The sequence below is a fragment of the Gymnoscopelus braueri genome, assembly GCF_963280865.1.
Source record: "Gymnoscopelus braueri genome assembly, chromosome: 24".
In the NCBI taxonomy this organism is placed as follows: Eukaryota; Metazoa; Chordata; class Actinopteri; order Myctophiformes; family Myctophidae; genus Gymnoscopelus; species Gymnoscopelus braueri.
The window spans coordinates 24,748,595-24,766,094 of NC_137626.1; the positions used below are offsets into that span (position 1 = coordinate 24,748,595).

The 17,500-nt window shown below is 44.0% G+C and overlaps 1 protein-coding gene across 1 annotated transcript in view; it reads right to left on the bottom strand.

The window, feature by feature from the left end:
* nid2a (nidogen 2a (osteonidogen)) overlaps positions 1-17,500 on the bottom strand; it is a 52,038-nt gene that overhangs the window by 6,886 nt on the left and 27,652 nt on the right. Inside the window, exons 15-32 of the mRNA XM_080423055.1 lie at positions 17,322-17,468; positions 15,712-15,840; positions 12,917-13,042; positions 12,485-12,612; positions 11,814-11,919; positions 10,944-11,059; positions 10,188-10,293; positions 9,913-10,046; positions 9,461-9,566; positions 8,793-8,905; positions 8,574-8,679; positions 7,761-7,894; positions 7,239-7,344; positions 4,234-4,363; positions 3,792-3,892; positions 3,501-3,670; positions 3,126-3,255; positions 2,220-2,391 (exon numbers count right to left, since the gene is read on the bottom strand). Of these exons, the coding sequence (XP_080279181.1) occupies positions 2,220-2,391; positions 3,126-3,255; positions 3,501-3,670; positions 3,792-3,892; positions 4,234-4,363; positions 7,239-7,344; positions 7,761-7,894; positions 8,574-8,679; positions 8,793-8,905; positions 9,461-9,566; positions 9,913-10,046; positions 10,188-10,293; positions 10,944-11,059; positions 11,814-11,919; positions 12,485-12,612; positions 12,917-13,042; positions 15,712-15,840; positions 17,322-17,468 (2,260 nt within the window). The remainder of the gene's footprint in view (positions 1-2,219; positions 2,392-3,125; positions 3,256-3,500; positions 3,671-3,791; positions 3,893-4,233; positions 4,364-7,238; positions 7,345-7,760; positions 7,895-8,573; positions 8,680-8,792; positions 8,906-9,460; positions 9,567-9,912; positions 10,047-10,187; positions 10,294-10,943; positions 11,060-11,813; positions 11,920-12,484; positions 12,613-12,916; positions 13,043-15,711; positions 15,841-17,321; positions 17,469-17,500) is intronic.

The following is a 17,500-nucleotide window of genomic DNA, read 5'->3' on the forward strand; positions in this document are numbered from 1 at the left end:
TATTCTTTATTGTCCCCCAGGGGTGTATACTAGGCCCTCTACGTTTTCCCTGTACACCAAATCGCTTTGGTGGTGGGAAAAGTGTGGCACGATGTGAGATTGTAGATCAGCTACTTTAACTGAATGTTTGCCCCAGAATAGGGACGTTTAGTAGTTAAATCAGGCTGTGTTCTGTATCTCTGTGTGTGTGTGTGTGTGTGTGTGTGTGTGTGTGTGTGTGTGTGTGTGTGTGTGTGTGTGCTGCAGTCGTGCTGTTATTCATCTAGAGATGATAGGGTACATGTGGAGCTCGTCCGCTGGGAAACACAGGTAATACACACCACATGAGAGCCGCGTCTGATCCCGCCTGCTACTTAATCAGTTACGTTAAGGTACATTTAAGCACGTATTCATGTGCCTGTGTGTGTGTGTGTGTGTGCCTGTGTGTGTGTGTGTGTGTGTGTGTGTGTGTGTGTGTGTGTGTGTGTGTGTGTGTGTGTGTGTGTGTGTGTGTGTGTGTGTGTGTGTGTGTGTGTGTGTGTGTGTGTGTGTGTGTGTGTGTGTGTGTGTGTGTGTGTGATGTCTGCTCTCACTGATGTTTTCTTTCCTCCAGCTTTTTGTAATATTTTGTCACAATGACGTTTGTGTTATGTTGTGTGAGTGTGTAATGTATGCTTATTCACACACACACACACACACACACACACACGTGTCTAACCTCAGAAAACATGGAGCTTACGCTTAATCATAATTTAAGCCATGCGAAGCAGTGATTACTTTAAGAGCTTGGCTATTTATCAGAACACACATGCACCCGCACGCACACACATACACACACACACTTGGCCCTGAGTCAGATAAAACTTTACACTGTTGACCCAGTAATTTGAAACACACATTTGAGGTTTTATGATTCAAGTTATTGCTGTTACACTCAATGATTTGCATCACCACATTAACACACGTGCACACACCCCCCCCCCCCACACACACACACACACACACACACATTTTGCGTTACTGTTTTTATATTTTGTGATTTGTATCAAACTATCACAGACGAGAGCACAACAACAACACACACACACACACACACACACACACACACACACACACACACACACACACACACACACACACACACACACACACACACACACACACACACACACACACACACGATTAGCTGCGATAATGAAAACCACATGCTGTTCCTGGAAAGCTGTTTCAGTGATACTCTGCTTTACGTATGTCCCTGTGTGTGCGTGCGTGCGTGTGTGCGTGCGTGCGTGCATGCATGTTTTGCTACATTTTAATAGCGTCACTAAACCCAGTCAGGTTTTCTTGGCACGACCCGGTTGAACACACAACGAGAAGGCACTAAAAAGTTTATAACGGCGGCGTGACACTACAAGACGTGTCGTTAACATAACATATTCCTCATTAAAGGAACAATCTGCGCTTTAAAGCTAACATTCACATACACTGTCCCTGGGGTCTCTGGCAGCCTGTGAACACAAACAAACGCTCTTCCAGAGCCAGAGAGCAGAGAGCCAGGACTAATCTGAGACATTCTGTTTCTGGTCCTGAGTTGTTGAGCGGAATGGAAAAGTATTCAAATCCATATGGGCTGAATTTCATAGTGTTGTTGCCCACAGATTGTTGCGAAACGAAATAATCAAACCATCCCCAACCCAATAATAAACCACCTAGAGAAGCATGTGCCTGTCAGTCCTACAGGATGGACTGTCCCAACATGTCTCTAGGGCAGTGGTTCTCAACCGTGACCCCCCTAAATAATCATATTTGAACTGGGGACCCCCCCATGCTAACAAGCACTTGTATTTGTAGTTTGTAGAGTTGAGGCATTACCTGTTTTTTAACTCTGTTCCACAGATAAATATTGTGGAAAATAGCTGATCTACAAGCTCACAACACCTCGCAAACTTGTAGATCGGCTATTTTCAAAAAAATTGCCTCTTTCTATCATTTGACAATTTGGCCAATGTTTGACCAGTTTTTATAGTATAGTTTGTTGATTACTTTTGATACAGTAATGATATTTTAAATATTAAATTAAAGTATTAAATTGTTTTTAAAAGTATTAAATTGTCACTTCACTGTCATCTGGGGACCAGAATCACAGGTTGAGAACCACTGGTTTAGACAGACAGACAGACAGACAGACAGACAGACAGACAGACAGACAGACAGACAGACAGACAGACAGACCCACTCACCCGGTAGAGGAGACAGCGATGATGGCGCGGGGGTTGACCAGGTCGGTGTCGAACAGCGTCTGCCTGTTGCTGCCGTCCAGGTTGGAGCGTTCGATCTTATCGGGGGTGGAGTCCACCCAGAACATCCACCTGCGAACCACGTCTAGAGCCAGACCCTCTGGGCTGGTGAGATCTACAGAGACAGAGGAGGAGACAGGCATTTGGTCAATAATTTTCATTGGCTTTTTCCGTGGGCATTTAGGGTCAATGAACAGTTTTACATTCAGTCGCATCTACAGTCCACGTTTAAAAAAAAAAAATCACGACTAAGGATTAATACACTCTATACATCTAAGTGACCAATGTGAAGAACAGAAAAGATACAATACCAAAAAAAAGAGAAAAATAAACGAGTGGACGATAATACAAGGACAGCCATTTGAAACACTTTGAACCCATTTGTGGGCTGCGGATCCATTTTCGTGGGTCGCGAGTGAATATCCATTTATTTTTTTGTTTCCAACATTTTGTCATTAATAATAATTTAAAAAAATATTTTATAAAGATTTCCACAAAAAATCACACATTTTCATGAGTTGAAAGCAAATTCAATAATTTTTCTCAAAAGCATTTCAGGAATAAAATAAAAAATAATCAAAGAAATTCCCTATTAGATTTTTTAAAATAAGTAGTGAAAATAGCAGATCTGCAAAGCTCGCAACGCGGCACAAAACGACGCGTTGTGAGCTTGTAGATCTGCTATTTTCACTCGTTTGGGTCCCGGGAAAACGCCTAATTTCTCTTTTGGGTCTTGAGCTAAAAAGTGTGGGAACCACTGGCTTAGTTGATCCGATTCCCATGGGAACACTGTGTTGTGACCTTGCAGACCAGCTATTCATCGTGTGTGTACCAAACGGATGTTGGTACCTGTGTTAATGAGTATCTCAGGCTCTGCCCCAGGCTCCAAAGAAGCTCTGCTGATGGTCCTTCCAGCCAGATCTGACCAATACACCTTGTTCTCCTTACAGTCATAGTCCACACCAACCACGATGGAGCCCTGTGTACGCACACACACACACACACACACACACATGTTCAATTCTTTACATCCACATAACAGCAAGCCAGCACAGGACACAAACACTGTTCAATCACAGAAAATGCCAGTGCATCGGCAGTTCAAGTTCATGGCATCATCGACGATTTTAACCACTGGACACGCTCGCACAGTCAGTCCAGTATTGTGTAGCCATACTGCCCACTGTAAATCAATTAATCAGTCAATCGATCAATCAATCTTACATGTAGAGCCAGTAGCGTCTTGGCGCGGGAGGGGTCTAGTCTGGTGCCGTTGAGAGGCAGCGCTCCTATTTGCTGTCCCTGAGCGTAGAGCAGAGTGATGTCAGAGGGGGGCGGAGTCACATCTGGGCGGGGCAGAGGGCGCATGGTGGGAGGAGCCACCGTGGAGATACCTGGGATGGGATTGGGAGGGAAAAGATTCCTTATGAATAGCATGACAAAAGGCACTTACAAAGTATTATTGTAATGTATATATTTGTGGTCTCTAGATAGATAAGAAAGATGTATACATACATGCAGGTTTCACCACATCGTGGGATCGAGTCCCGGGAACCTCGCGCCCATCCTGATCCACACACCAGCAGTAACTGGTGTCTCCATAACACTGCACCGCACTGAGGGAGACACACACACAGACAGACCATCAGAGAGAGGACAGACAGACAGACAGAGACAGACAGACAGAGAGACTTGAGGATAACCTGAGCACTTCTCCTTCTGTCTACCGAAGAATTGGTTTGTGACAATTCCTTTTCTGCGGTAACACAACACTTGTGCGTGCTTGAGTGTGTGTGTGTGTGTGTGTGTGTGTGTGTGTGTGTGTGTGTGTGTGTGTGTGTGTGTGTGTGTGTGTGTGTGCGCTCGCGTGTGTGTGTGTGTGTGTGTGTGTGTGTGTGTGTGTGTGTGTGTGTGTGTGTGTGTGTGTGTGTGTGTGTGTGTGTGTGTGTGTACATACCTGAACTGTCCATCTTGCTCACATTGTGGTAGGTAGTGGTGGGGGGCAGGGTTCCCACCGTAATGCTCCATCAGGCTAGCCCTCCAGCGCTCACACACAGTCTCAGGACGCAGTGTCGGGCCCACCGAGACTAAGAAAAACCACACCCAACACACTGGTTACATATTTGCAGCAATACTTGGTTTTGAATGATTTTTAAAGTAAAAAAGTATATTTCAGTATATATTAACATTTCTCTTCATTTCTATTCTGTCCTTTTCTTTGCCTTTCTTCTCTGTTCCCTTCTTTCCTCTCCTCATTCATCCTTTCCTCACTCCTATGACCTAGCTACCTAGAGGAGAGTTTACATGGTGGTGACAGGGACAGCACCTGATTTAAATCCTGGAGAGAGAGCATGTGCGGATTGTGCGCACGCACGGTGGCACACACACACACACACACACACACACACACACACACACACACACACACACACACACACACACACACACACACACACACACACACACACACACACACACACACGTATCTTGCTTGTGTAAGGCCCTCTCACTGCCATATACTCTTACAAACTGTTTATGTTGTTAAATCTTTTTAATGGGAGAGGTTTTAAAACTAAACCCTAAAACCACTTAAGACTTCTGCTCATGTTTACACTTAACTCTCTCTCTCTTCTCTCTTTCTGTCCATCTCCTGCTCCATTACTCTTTTTTTCCTGTATCCCCCTTCAACTTGTCGCTCTCTCTCTCTCTCTCTCTCTCTCACACACACAAACTATTTCTCTCTCACTATTTCTCACACTTTTTTTCCATTGTAGGTCTCTCTCTCTCTCTCTCTCTCTCTCTCTCTCTCTCTCTCTCTCTCTCTCTCTCTCTCTCTCTCTCTCTCTGTTTCCTTCTATCTCTGTCTGTTTGTTATAGAAGAATTAAAGTCAAATGACACCTTACTACATAGTTCACCTTTGGCCTTATGATATGTTCTGACCATTGTGATATATCATAGAGTCATGATGCCATGACACAGGCCTGGTATCTATTATTTTGGGTACAGCGTGGTCCTGTGACACAAGCACTTCCTCTCGTATCTTTGTATAAGCTGTGCTCTCTCTCCCTGGTCAGTGTTTAATGTACTTTTCCCATGAGCTCATGTATTAAACTTCTATCTTATAATGTCTTACAATCTCCTACCACCTTTGCCTCAACAATTACTGTTAGATACAGAATTTCCCAACACTGTGAAAAAGGACTCTAATACTATGTATTTAAACTTGACTTTCAGATGGAAGAAAAGATAGATTGAAGGGGTAAGAGAGAGAGAATATTTGAGAGATGGGTGAGAAGTCAAGAGCACACACTGTCCCTTGGCAAGAGATCACAGAGGTAAGACACAAAACCAGGAGAGAGAGAGACAGAGAATGACAGAGAGAGAGAGCGAGCCTGCACTTTCTGAAGGACTGTTACAGTAACTGTAATGGTGCGTTGCTCCATATAAACAGCCAAATAACCTTGTTAAAGGACATAAAAAGGTGAAATATGGAGATACAAGATTTCTGCCCTACAGCGACACACTGTGCATGTGTATGTCCGCTCAGTGGACAGGCCTGTCTGGACCATGGATCATAACGACTCAACGTAATGTCCTTAAAATATGGATACAGTGAAAGTTAAAGGAGAAAAAAGGGAAAAGACAACTTGTAAGTGTGTCAATGCATGTGGTACATGTGTATGTATGTATGTATGTATGTATGTATGTATGTATGTATGTATGTATGTATGTATGTATGTATGTATGTATGTATGTATGTATGTATGTATGTATGTATGTATGTATGTATGTATGTATGTATGTATGTATGTATGTATGTATGTATGTATGTATGTATGTACAGTATGTATGATTGCATCTATGTATACACATGTGTAAATATACAAATAAACAAAAGTCTCTATGTGTTTGTGTCCATTAATGCTTGTGTGGCTGCGGAGGGCGGGACACAGTATTGCCACTCAGCCGTTCAACCAAAACGTCATGTTTTGGGCTGGTTGCCTAGCAGCAACTGGCACCCCGTCGTAAGGCCCAATGACCACATGACCTATTTGGTTGGTCCTAAATAGAATTTATAGAATGAACTGACCACTCCATGCCTCTGTGTGCATGTGTGTGTGTGTGTGTGTGTGTGTGTGTGTGTGTGTGTGTGTGTGTGTGTGTGTGTGTGTGTGTGTGTGTGTGTGTGACAGAAAGAGAGAAGAGGAGTTCCACTTCTAAATAAGGGAATTTTAAAACGCCAACGCATGTTTGTCCTTGAACACAAAACAAAAAAAAAACAAATAAAGACTTTCATTTAGAAATGTTCGCTCAATAAATCGAAGACACATTTCCACAGCTGTGTAACAAATGATTAAAGTATTACATGAACAACTTTTTTTTTCTGTTCAAAAGCTTGTTCAAGTAATCCTGGCAGTTTCCAAAGCAGAGTTCCTTTATCCGGCTGTGTATATCAAGTACCAGGCCAAGTTCTAGGGTCAGACTCAGCACACTCTTCTACTTCTAAAGTCCATATTTCATCAACTTTAGTTGGTATCGCGCCAAACATGAACTATTCTGCTCTTACGCCTATTTCTACTTAGTTGAGTGTCGGTGTCTTGCACCAAAAACAGTCGATCTACAAGCTCACAAAGCGTCGCTCTGCGATGCGATGTAAGCTTGTAGATCGGCTATTTTTGATGCGCAATGTGCAACCAAGTACAAATCATCACATCCTGCTTGGTGACTGGCCTTTGATTGAATAGAAGATATATAAATATGTTATCGAAAGCTCATGTGGAGAAACTATTTTTACTTTTTTTAGGTTTCTGAGATTTCCAGATTTTTAAGACTATGTTAAGAAAGGCACGTTATGGCTTTCATGACAATGTTGCCTATTTCCGCTAGGAAAAGGTCAAGCGATTGTCACTGATTATGATTATGATGAGGGGCAAAAAACATAAAAAGAAGCCCATTCTCACCTGGTTTGTCACAGTCTCTGGGTGATGTACCAGCTGGTGTTCTGGTTCCTGTCCTCTCCTGTCCCAGACTGTCCACACACCAGCAATGTCCAGTAGAGCCGTGGCACTGCAATACACAACACAAACATAAGCGAAAAAATAACTCTTCTGTCTGTCTGTCGATCAGTCGATCAGTCAGTTGGTCTATCAACCTATCAGTGGAGTGACAATTTAAGGTCTTTTAACACCAAAAAATAATATCTGAAAAATGAAAAAATACCATTACTGCATCAAAAGTAATCAACAAACTATACACTATAAAACTGGCAAAATTGTCAAATATAAGAGACTCAAGCGTTGTGAGCTTGTAGATCTGCTATTTTCACTATTTATCTGTGGAACCGAGTCAAACTAAATGTAATGCCTCAACTCTTACAATTCCAAGTGCTTGTCAAGGTGGGGGGTCCCCAGTTCAAATATGATTATTTTTGGGGGTGGCGGCCTGAAGAGGTTGAGAACCAGTGATATAAACCATAGTTTTACCTGTTGAGGTGCGTACTGTCCAGTAGCATCACACTGAGGTACGAAGGCTCCAACAATAGGATAACCCTCTGGGCTGGTGGTCTGAATGCTGTCTCTGTGATGCTCACACTGGCTCTTAGGACGCACTGGTTCATCTGGAGAGAGAAGAGTATTTTAATGATATAATCGACTGGTAATGATTTACTAACCGTTCCCATATTGAGCTATCAAAACTCCACTGCTGGGCTATTTCTGCACACCGCTTGGAAAGACTGAGCAGAATGTTGATCCTTCTGAGACCCGTGTGTCACCACTGACATCACCATATTAAAAGAGGTGCTTGTGTTTGGCCCACATTGCAGTTTGCATCATGGCCGTGCCTGCTTTGCACTCAATAACAGCCGCCCAGTCAAAAACCTTCCAAAGCAGGGACTCTGCCAAGAGATTTATCCCAGCTCCAGTCATCTCTCATCTGGACGCCCTCACAGCTGGTTGGCTGTTCTCTTTGGCCACTGGCAGCCCAAATCCAAATTGGAATCAGGTTGTTTTTATGAAGTCCGAACAGAAAAAAAACTAAACACGGGAGCATGGGAGCTGATTTAACTCTCCAAAAATAACAGATATAGGCCTACAACTTACTCACGACGAGTCGCATCATCGTACGACTCGTAAATCAGGCTTCCGCGTCCGAGTGTCCAGAGACTGAGACACATCTTTAGAAAGATTTGAATTATCTTTCAAACCACACGCCACAGTAACCAATGCCTCCACCCAACATTGGCAGTTGCACATCAATTCGGTCCATAAATCATCCCAAGAAAAACTCATTCTCACCTGGTTTGTTACAGTCTTTGGTTGGTGTACCAGGTGACGTTCTGGTTCCTGTCCTCTCCTGGCCCAGCTGGTCCACACACCAGCAATGTCCAGTGGAGCTGTGGCACTGCAATACACACACAATCATATTAACAACAACAGCAACAGCAGCAGATGCAATAAGAACAACAGTTGTGTTTTATCTATCAAAACAGCTATCAAGATGGAGCAGAATTGTACCTGTTGAGCGGTGTACTGTCCAATATCATCACACTGAGGTATGAAGGCTCCTGGACTGGTCTGCACATTGTCTCTGTGGTGTTGACAGTGGGTCTTGGGACGCACCTCTTCAACTGAAGAGAGGAAACATTCAGACAGTCAGTATAAGATAGTAGAATAGAAGAAATAAAACACAGGGTGAAATGATGAATCTCTACTTTCTTTTGCCCTATAATTTCATATCCCCAAGTTCAATCCCCCGCCCCCCCATATCTCTCTTTCTGTCACACACACACACACACACGCACACGCACACGCGCACACGCACACACACACACACACACACACACACACACACACACACACACACACACACACACCTGTCATGAGACATTCCAGGGCTATGACCCTATGACCTGACCAATACACAACAACTCACAGCTTATTACACACACACACACACACACACACACACACACACACACACACACACACACACACACACACACACACACACACACACACACACACACACACACACACACACACACAGGGTCTGTTTGGTTTGGCGCAGAGTTTAGGAATGATAAATGACAAAGGTCAGGGTTTAGCCAGAGAGCCTTGGTGAGCCAGGATGTATTACACCTGTTGAACCGTTTCTATGTCTGGGTTTTTTCTCTTCTTCTCACCTGGTCTGTGGCAGTCTGTGGGGGGTGTACCGGGAGTCGTCCTGGTTCCTGCTCTCTCCTGCCCGCTATTGTCCACGCACCAGCAATGTCCCGAGGAGCCGTGACACTGAAAACGATGACGATGACATTATTTATGAGAATCAAGAATTAAGAGAATAAAAATAATCATGACATTGTTTATAAAGAAGTTGTAAGGTGCTTAAAATCACTTTGCATCAAATAGTACAAGTGGCACTCCAGCGCTACACACACAATAATATTCACCACTCGAACCCTAGTGTTCCTATTCTGGGGGCGAACATTCCGCAAAAATAGCCTGTCTACGAGCTCACATCTCGATATACTTTGTCGTATGACGATCTGCTATTTTTTGGCCTGTGTCTTGAGCATACCGATAAAATAGGGAGACTGAGTTTAAAGTGGCTTGAATACAAACATAGGCAACAGCTGACCTGCAGTGGTCTGTACTGGCCCTCTTCATCACACTGAGGTACGAAGGCTCCGACGATAGGATAACCCTCTGGACTGGTGGTCTGAACGCTGTCTCTGTGATGCTCACACCGGCCCTTAGGACGCACTGTTTCATCTGGAGAGAGAAGCAACATGATGTAGTTACATCATGTAACATCACCAGACAATTAGGCAGGTAATACACGGGATAAAACGCCAACAGTTTTTTTTCTGGAACATATTTTGGGTGTCGGCAGAATTTGACCATCATTCTCACCTGGCTTGTCGCAGGCTGTGGGTGGCGTACCGGGTGGTGTCCTGGTTCCTGTCCTCTCCTGGCCCACATTGTCTACACACCAGCAATGTCCAGTGGAGCCGTGGCACTGCAATCCATTATTAATCATTATAGTGTGTCCATTATGTACGTTCATTCACACATACAGCACTTTTTTTTATATCACATAACCAGACTTTATTTGCCCTGGGTGAGAGGAGTGATAAAAGCACCAAGTAACTGATAACTGTTACCAGCCGAGGAACTATACATGTCAAACATGTCCACCACGGCTGCTGAATTGATCAAATGCTATTTTCTCACTGTCTTTGTGACTAAATAATGCTACAGGTATGTGATAAACAATATAGTGCACAGCAGATTAATACAAATTTAGAGATTTAAAGATTTGGGGCTTTTCAGGTTGTTGAAGTCACAGACAAAGCTGGATCAAGCAATTAAACAATAAAAAAGGTACTACGGTCTGAACTAACCTGTAATGGTCTGTACTAAGTTGTAATGGTCTGTACTAACCTGTAATGGTCTACTCTGTACTAAACTGTAATGGCTTGAATTAACCTGTAATGGTCTGTACTAACCTGTAATGGTCTGTACTAACCTGTAATGGTCTGTACTAAACTGTAATGGCTTGAATTAACCTGTAATGGTCTGTACTAACCTGTAATGGTCTGTACTAACCTGTAATGGTCTGTACTAAACTGTAATGGCTTGAATTAACCTGAAATGGTCTGTACTAACCTGTAATGGTCTGTACTGTCCCTCTTCATCACATTGAGGTATGAAGGCTCCTGGACTGCTGGTCTGAGCACTGTCTCTGAAGTGTTCACAATGGGTCTTGGGACGCACTGGTTCAACTGGAGAGAGGAAAGACAAACAAACATACACAAGTTATTAAAACAACAAGCATGTTCTTCTAATGAGGTACGTGAGGTCTAATGGCATGGTAGGTTTAACCACTTAAACCCTATATACTTAGCTGACCGGGGTGACGTCCCCCCCATACGTGCTCCTTTTTTCCCTCTACACCAAAACTGCTATATTTGTTGAATGTTCACACCAGAATAGGGACTCTTCGTGTGGTTGAACCCTATATACTTTGTTGTACTGTATGTCAAATAGTGAATATATTTTCACAGAAACTTCGCCTATTTTCACAATGTTTTTTCTGAATGTTTGCTTTTTATGACGCTAAGGCTCCTGTGGTTAAAAGAGCTAGGGCAGGCATGGGCAGTGTGGGATAATCTACTAGCATGCTTCCCACATGTTGGCAGCACAGTCTGGAGAAAGACATATCTGTACAGTATATTGTCAACTGTTTATTAGAATACGGGTAAACTGGAATTCCTGTATCATCATATGGAACTCATTGCTACAATATGTTAGAGTTTGGTTTGCATTTGATCAGTTAAAATTGTGGGTAAATCTGGCTGCGAAAGGCTGCCAACCATGTTATAAAAGCAATAATACACTCAAGGCCATGCTACATCATATTATACGACAGCTATGCTTGTTGGAGGCATTCCGCTTCATGCTGTGCCAACACCTATAGCTATTATACCGTTTAATCACAGTTGACGCTGCAACAACCAAATATGGCTTCATTCTCACCTGGTTTATCGCAGTCTGTGGAGGGTGTACCAGGTGTCGTCCTGGTTCCTAGTCTCTCCTGCCCCCTATTGTCCACACACCAGCAATGTCCAGAGGAACCGTGACACTACAGAGCATTTACAGAAAATGTGATTGATTGATTGATTGAATACAGTTTGCAAAAAAAAGTACAGGAAAGTACAGTTCAATACAAGGTCTGCTAAGAGGATTTTAAACCCATGAAAGCCTATGGCTTGCTTCCATTGGGGTCCTTTGTACTCAATTCATCGAAACAATTAATAACAAATATACACTACTATGCAAAACATCATATAAACAGTTACAGTGACTTTTACAGGGGCCAGTTTCGAATTGCATCCACCTGTAAAGTGCTCTTTTAGAGAGGTTCTGAAGGAGAGTAGGGATTTACACTCCTTTACGACTGTTGGTAGGGCGTTCCACATTTTTGTGGCATAGCAGGAGAACGAATGTAACCCCTTGTTTGAGCCAAATCTGGGTTAAACGGATTAATAAACGTGTTATGCATACACGTATACATTCAAAACAGTGGTTGTCAAAGTGGCGTCCGAGTACCCCCAGGGGTCCTTCAGGGGGTTAGAGAGGGTCCCCAGTTAAATGACTGATAGTTAGCAACCAAATGGATGCATGAATACATTGTACAGGACGCTGACCTGTAGTGGTATGTACTGTCCCTCAGCATCACACTGAGGTACGAAGGCTCCAACTACTGGGAAAGGCTCTGGGCCGCTGTCTCTGTGATGCTCACAGTGGGTCTTAGGACGTGTCGGTTGTGTCTGACCTGTTGAGAAACAATGAAGCGATAATGAACAACATGTGACAATTTAAAACGCCATACATTCTGCTTTCTCATGCACTTTTGTAGAACCTATACTGCATGCTCCATTAAAAAATGCATTTGGAAAGTCGACAAATGTACGTAGATCATATATGCGTAAACCTTTGACATATCAAAAGAAGTGAGTATGCCTCCTTAAGATAGAAATGATATAGCATATAGCAGGTAAATATATTTCCTCAATTAAGTGTTGTGGTAACACAGTCTCAAAATAAATATAATAATACAGTACGTATAGTTTACTTACCATCCTGCACAGTACAATAGACGCCATCACCATAGTATCCGGGCTGGCACTGACACTGGAAGGATCCCAGGCCGTTGGTACAGCTAGCATGGGCGTGGCAAGGAGAGGACCGGCATTCATCCACATCTGGAAAACAACCAACCAAACATATTATGAACAGAAACTCACACATAGAATATTCGAAATGAATACCGGTACATAAAAATGTGCGAAGCAAGATATGCATATTATATGATCACTTTAACGTAAAAGCTGGGTTTGGACCTAAATTCGTCAAGTGCTCACGGTGGCAAATAATTTCCAAAGATTGGCCAAAATGGCCGCTGTGTGAATATGGTGGATAAAAGTGGGGTCCCCAGAACCAAATGGACATTTACAGGCCTGTAACTCTGAAAGTGTAAAAAACCAAATGGATCCATTTGGGTCCAATTATTGATAGTAACTTAGGAAACAAATGAACCTTGAGAGGTCTGTAACTCTCAGAGTTATCGGGTTCTGTGGTCTAAACTGGGGGCCCTTGAAATTGAGGTTGAGAACCTTTGTGGTACAGTAGATTGTACCATTTCTTGAACACCACAGACAGCAGGCAAATGTAAAAGAGACATCACAGCGTTGACTATCTGCCGAACATTGGCCAGGGGTGACAACGTTCCAGGTCTTAGTTGGTGGCGGGTGGGTAGTAATTTACCAGTATTTGGCTGGTGGCTTAGGGAAAGTTCAGGAGCTGAAGGGAGGCTATTACATTACATTGAGTTATTACAGAGAAAGAGGCTATGCGTCACACTGATGGGGTAAGAGCAGGACATGCTTGCATAATGCACACACATACACCACACACACAGAAAAGCAGAGCCATGCCAGGACCATAGAATAACACGCAAACACTCACACACACACACACACACACACACACACACACACACACACACACACACACACACACACACACACACACACACACACACACACACACACACACAGTGGGACATCTCTCCTACGCACATTCCAATGAAACACACATTGAATCATTGTTCAATTTTTCACTTTTTCTCTCTCACTCCCTCTCCTCCCCTTATCGCTCTCTGGTTCACTTGTGTTTTCATTCACTCTGTTGTCTCCCATTTGTCATCATCTCACCCCGCCCCCTCCCCCGTCCCTCCTTCTCTCTCTCCATCCCTCCCTCCTCTCTTTTCTGACTTGCAGCTGTGCACCGCTGCTGTGTGTGTGGACGGAAAGAGTCATCTGCCTCCCTGAAGACAGAGACAACAGACCGCTTACAAAGCTTTTTAATAGAGCCAGAACCATGCCAGATTATTATTTTCTGATGCCGACCCTAATTTTGTAGAGTCCTAAACCACTGGCTACCGATGTTTGACCGCTATTTTGTCAAAAAAGTGCAAATTTGCGATTCAAAATGCGAACATAAAGTAATATGCGATCTACATGCTTTGCTGAAAACGTGACGCAACGTATCGCAACACAATGCGCTAAGAGCTTGTAGATCTGTTATTTTAGCAGAATGTATGCCCCCTAGAAGAGGGATGCTAGGGTTCAAGTGGCTTAAGGAAAGGACGTGGTGCTAAGTCCATCACAGCAGCAGTTGTCCACGTGACATGGTACAGTCCATGTCACTGACACTGACACACATGCACTACTGCAGGTGTGATGAACATGGTACAGTCCATCATGATCTCACTGGTGAACATGCATCTACTGCAGGTGCCACTCTCACAGATTTAGCACCCAGTCATTACTATGATTTTACCTCTGCTTTCAGTGAAACTGTAATTTACGGCCTGCTCAGCGTAGCTCTCTGCTCTTCAAGCCATGACCTCATATTTTGGATTGTATTCTACATTTAAGTCATTCTCTGCACGTGGACAAATCCTCTTTACACAAGGCTGTGTGCGCTACCATGAATTATGCTGAACAACTGCCTGTCAGAACATACATACAGCTGTTTAATAAGGGACTAATATAGACCTGGGACACCAGATGAATGCAAATAATTACAAAGTAGAAAAGAAAACTAGCAGGGCCACAGTTGAGAATAGTAATAATAATAATGGTAATAACATACTTTATTCCTATTCCTATACCTGTAACACTTCTAAAACATGGTTTACAAAGTGCTTCACATGGAGAATAAAACACGTGGCACACTGGGCAAAACGATACAAAAAAAAGGCACGAAAAGAATCTGTCGCCCACTTGAGTCGTAAGTGATAAAAGAGTCGTAAAAGATTTTCAATGTTAAGTTTCAAATTCTGAAACACATTCTCACTCCCAACTCATCATATACTGGTTCACCTTTTAGTGACGCTTTTTGTGTCCGTGTCACGTAACTGACGACAGAATGTGGACGCGAAAGAGAAGAAAGCGATGTTGGTGTTAAAAAGGACACATTCAAAATCTTGAAAGGTGCATATACAAATAAAGGTAGAACAAGTTGTAACAAGGCAGGCACGCCATCAGAAGTGGACTTGAGCCCACGAGGCACGTCCAAGCAAAGCGCCAGCCGAGCGAGTGCCCGCACAGTTGCCTGCTCCTGCAAACTCAACGCTGTCCTATTTGCAATCCATCCTCATCAATGTAGTACGTGAAAGGCCTACCTTCCGCATCGGAACGCAAAAGTCAACATTATGACAAGTTGGGAGTGAGGATGCGTTCATCTATGATCTCTACTGCATTATGTGAACTTGTACCTAGACTTGACATAGTTTGAGCTGTACTATTCTGTGTACTTTATTATGTGGAGGGGTGGGGGGGGGCTAGCTCGTAAACATGCAACTCACCAACACAGGTGCGTCCGTCGTAGCCGAACTCATAGCCTCGTTGGCACTGACATCTGTGACTGCCGGCCAGGTTGACGCAGTCAGTGTGGGCACCACACAAACTAGAGCCCTCCGCACATTCATCCACATCTGCAGGGAGAGAGAGAGAGAGAGAGACAACCACAGAGAGTGACCAGGAGGTTTGGGAAGAGAACAAGGATAACTTATGTACCTGTTAAGTGAGAATCCATTTCAACCTGGCTCTGGTGTGCGTGTGTGTGCTTGTGTGCGTGTGTGCTTGTATGTGTGTGCGCGCGTGCACACGTGTGTGTGTGAGAGAGAGAGAGAGAGAGAGAGAGAGAGAGAGAGAGAGAGAGAGAGAGAGAGAGAGATAGAGAGAGAGTGTGTATAAAGCCTGTAATTACAGGTCATTACTGGTGCATGTCTGTTCGCACAATCCTGTATCCCTGCCTTTGTGTGTGTGTGTGTGTGTGTGTGTGTGTGTGTGTGTGTGTGTGTGTGTGTGTGTGTGTGTGTGTGTGTGTGTGTGTGTGTGTGTGTGTGTGTGTGTGTGTGTGTGTGTGTGTGTGTGTGTGTGTGTGTGTGTGTGTGTGCACACAACCCCACCTGCTTGTCTGTTTGCATATTTTAACGTTTTCTGCAAAAAGCAGTTCACCACGGTTCTGTATGCTGAGTAATTTTGTATGAGTATAAATTGGTTATGTGCATACATGGAAAAATCTTCCCTCCACACACACACACACAGACTTTGTCACACACGATGTCTGTGACGAGCAAGACGAGAGGCCTAGTTGTGGGAATTGAGGCTCCGCCTGAGGCTTTCCTATTCCTCTCACCAGGAGAGGACCACCTGATGCTGGGTTAATGACAGACCTAATGTCCCCTAAAACCCCTGGAGGTCCCTATTAGCTACAACATTACAACAGCAACCTGGAGGAGAGGAGAGGAGAGGAGAGGAGAGGAGAGGAGAGGAGAGGAGAGGAGAGGAGAGGAGAGGAGAGGAGAGGAGAGGAGAGGAGAGGAGAGGAGAGGAGAGGAGAGGAGAGGAGAGGAGACCCCTCCTTTCTGCATAGACAGAGGTTGATGGAAGACAGACACAGACTTAAACTCTCTCTGTGTGTGTGTGTGTGTGTGTGTGTGTGTGTGTGTGTGTGTGTGTGTGTGTGTGTGTGTGTGTGTGTGTGTGTGTGTGTGTGTGTGTGTGTGTGTGTGTGTGTGTGTGTGTGTGTGTGTGTGTGTGTGTGTGTGTGTGTGTGTGTGTGTCCCCGCATGGGGGGGCATCTTAAAGCGCTCAAACATATAAACACACTGTCATACTGGAGAAATGACTCCAAGAGAGATGGATGGATAGAGAGAGAGTGAGTGAGAGAGAGAAAGCATGCGTCCCCTTCTAACATTAAACACTGACATGACTATATGTGTGTGAACCGGCATGTTCATATACTGGGTAAACACACTTACCCAAGGAAGGAAGGAAGGAAGGAAGGTAGGAAGGTAGGAAGGAAGGAAGGAAGACAAACAAACAAACAAACAAACAAACAAACAAACAAACAAACAAACAAAAAAGACAAGGCAGACAGACAGACAGACAGACAGACAGACAGCGTTACCATAGCAGTTGCGTCCATCTCCTCTGAAGCCAGTAGCACACTGACACTGGAAGGCCTGTCCCTCCTCAGGGATGCACTGGGCTGTGGTGTCACAGTCATGGGTTCCAGAGTAGCACGGGTTCACCAGCTCTGGTTCTGTGGGCTCAACTAGAGAGAGAGAGAGAGAGAGAGAGATAGAG